At 61.2% G+C, this 2,943-nt stretch overlaps 1 protein-coding gene across 1 annotated transcript; it reads right to left on the reverse strand.

Annotated features, from left to right (window-relative positions):
- Positions 1 to 1,998: 1,998 nt before the first annotated feature.
- On the reverse strand, positions 1,999 to 2,943 carry LOC149127813 (MAP/microtubule affinity-regulating kinase 3-like). The gene has a single exon (XM_089327010.1). The coding sequence runs from the start codon at positions 2,941 to 2,943 to the stop codon at positions 1,999 to 2,001; it is 945 nt and encodes a 314-aa protein (XP_089183136.1).

Genomic DNA, 2,943 nt, shown 5'->3' on the forward strand with positions numbered 1-2,943 from the left:
CATTGCCTTCTAAAATGCATTCAGTAACTATACCACAGTTAATCTTTACTTCTTGTGTACGCATACATCAGTTGTTTTCAGTCTTGGTATCATCAACAAGGTAGTCCTGAACATTCTTGTGCATGTGTGCATGCATGTCTCTTTGAAGAAGCCTGGATCTTCTTCTGGGTCTCCCCAGTGGGTGCACTTGAGCCGTCGTCCACTGCATTCTCAGGAACATTAGCAGAGAGCTGGGTAGGAAGTGGAGCAGCCGGGTCTGGAACTGGCACCCAAATGAGATGTTAACATCACAGGTGGGGGCTTTACCAGCTACACCATACTGCTGCCCCTCCCCCCCCATTGCATTTTGATTTTCCTGTCCCTTAAGGTGTCATCTCTTCATCGTTTACAGCTCATTCCCATTTCCTCTTCCATGATGCGCTTGTGCAGGCTCCTGGGCAGCAGCCATGAAAGGGTAATGACCCTTAGGGACTGCAGGTAATTTCCCCACCAACAGGAAGAAACAGGGTTCTTGGAGGGGACTGGGTTGGAAGCTCCAAATTCCAGGCAAGGGGGGATAATGAAACTTCTGTGCTTGCAGGCCTGAAAAATGAAACTTCCCAGCTATGAAGACAGGAAGAGTTTCAGCATGCTGGATGGAAATAAGACAAGCTCCCCCCAAGCAGGTTTCAGAATGAAAAGGAGTTCATAGGCTTGTCACCGGAAAGCCCTGGGCAGGCTAGGGCATCAAGCTCAGCTTCCCCCCAGGGTCCGGGAGGCATCAGCGCTTTGGATCCGTTTTCTTCTTCTCCTGGTTCGTCAACTCTTCATCAGACCCCAACCCCCGTGTGCCTGTGCCACTATGGAAGCTGTGACTCTCCCTCCCTCCTCCCCTGGCCCAGGCTCAGGGATCCGTCACTCTATGCTCTACTTCTATGATGTCAGCCCTTCTGTGATCCCCACACAGGGGAGATGGCCCAGCGTTTGTCTTTCTGTGAGAGCCACCCACCCGTCACCTCCATCACCTGCCCAGGGTGCACACAGGGACCAAACATCACACGGGACCAAAGCCATGCACACATGGTGAATTTTATTCATGAGAAGCATGTGCAAATGCTCAAGAAAAGTTCAGTCAGCTCAGCGGATAGCTCCTGGAGACGGGGGCGGGGCGAGGCTACTTGGGGACCACTCTGCAGCAGCTGCCAGGGCTGCTCCCTCGGGACGGCAGGATGCAGCACGCCCTCAGCAGGAACCGGAGGATCCTCCTGCCGACCCCGCGACGGCCCTGCCTCTTGCCCTGGGCGCTGGCCTTGGTGTCTGTGGTGTCAGCATCCTTGGGCTCACGGGCTGTGGCGGCGGCGGCTTCTGGCTCTGCAAGGTCCACGTGGCTCCCGGCACTGGGGCTGGAGGGCGACGCTTGGGAGGCTGGCTCAGGGGCGGCGCTGGGAACAGGGCTCCACTCTTGCTGTGGCTGGCCTGGTAGGAGAGAGTCAAGTGTGGGGTCACCTTGGGGGCCTTGGGCTCAGCTCCTGGAGGCCCCGAGGCAGGGGGGAGGGTAAGACTCACTGGAGGCCTGGGAGGAGTTGGGGGCGGCGCTGGGAGCAGGGCTCCTCTCCTGCTGTGGCTGGCCTGGTGGAGAGAGTCAAGAGTGGGGTCACCTTGGGGGCCTTGGGCTCAGCTCCTGGAGGCCCCGAGGCAGGGGGGAGGGCCAGACTCACTGGAGGCCTGGGAGGAGTTGGGGGTGGTGCTGGGAGCAGGGCTCCTCTCCTGCTGTGGCTGGCCTGGTAGGAGAGAGTCAAGAGTGGGGTCACCTCAGGGGCCTTGGGCTCAGCTTCTGGAGGCCCCGAGGCAGGGGAGAGGGCAAGACTCTCTGGAGGCCTCGGAGGAGTTGCTTTGTGCGGAGGAAATATTGACAGACATGCTTTCAGAGGACACTGATACCACAGACAAGCGGTCCTTCTCTGTGGGGTGGCGCTCCCCGCCCTGTGAGGACTCGGGCAGGGATGCAGGGCCCTGGGGCTAAGGGCCTGGCGTCCCCTCAGTCCCCGTGCCTGGCAGCAGGCCGAGGCCCGCCAGGTACTCCTTGGCCTCTGAGTCGCGGGGAACGCCCAGGGGCTGCAGCAGGGTGACAGCGGCCTCCTTCTCCTCCTGGGTGGCTTCTCGGCCGGAATCGAACCACCAGTGTGCCCTGGCATCCTCTGCACTGGGCCTGCCCGAGGCATGGACAGTGAGCAGCCAAGCCAGTAGCTCCCGCAGGGCCGGGCTGACGGCACGCGGCAGCACATAGCAGGCACACAGCACCGTGTCCTGCAGCTCCTCCGTGTCCTTGCCGCGGAAGGGCAGCGTGGCCACCAGCATGGCAAACAGCACCACCCCCAGGCTCCACACATCAGCCTTAAAAGCGTCATAGGCCTCCCCGAGGAAAACCTCTGGTGCGCAGTACTCGGGGGTCCCCCAGAAGCCCCTTACCAGTGTGCCCTGCTCCAGCCGCAGGCTCAGGCCGAAGTCCGCCAGCTTGATGGTCATGTGCTCGTCCAGCAGCAGGTTGCCCAGCTTGAGGTCCCGGTGCACCACGCGCTGGGCATGGCAGTAGCTCACGGCGGCCAGCGCCTGGCCGAACAGGGTCCTGGCCTCGGCCTCGGCCAGGCCGCCCTGCTCAAACACGTAGCTCTGGAGCGAGCCCTTGGTCGCCAGCTCCATGACCAGGAACCGGTGCGTCCTCATGTGCCGCTCCTCCAGCAGCCGCACGATGTTGTCGTGCCGCAGGCTCCTCAGGATGGCTGCCTCCCCCTGCGCGGACAGCGGGCTGCTGGGAGAGCAGTCTCGCAGGAGGATCTTCACTGCCACGTACTTGCCCGACGCCAGGTGCCGGGCCAGCTTCACCAGGCCAAAGCCGCCCCGGCCGATCACGTCCACAAAACGGATCCCATCCAGAGGAGGATGGAAGTCCAAGGGGTCTTCCAT

This window comes from Oryctolagus cuniculus, chromosome 2 (assembly GCF_051225735.1).
Source record: "Oryctolagus cuniculus isolate XC-2025 breed Fujian yellow rabbit chromosome 2, ASM5122573v1, whole genome shotgun sequence".
Lineage (NCBI taxonomy): Eukaryota > Metazoa > Chordata > Mammalia > Lagomorpha > Leporidae > Oryctolagus > Oryctolagus cuniculus.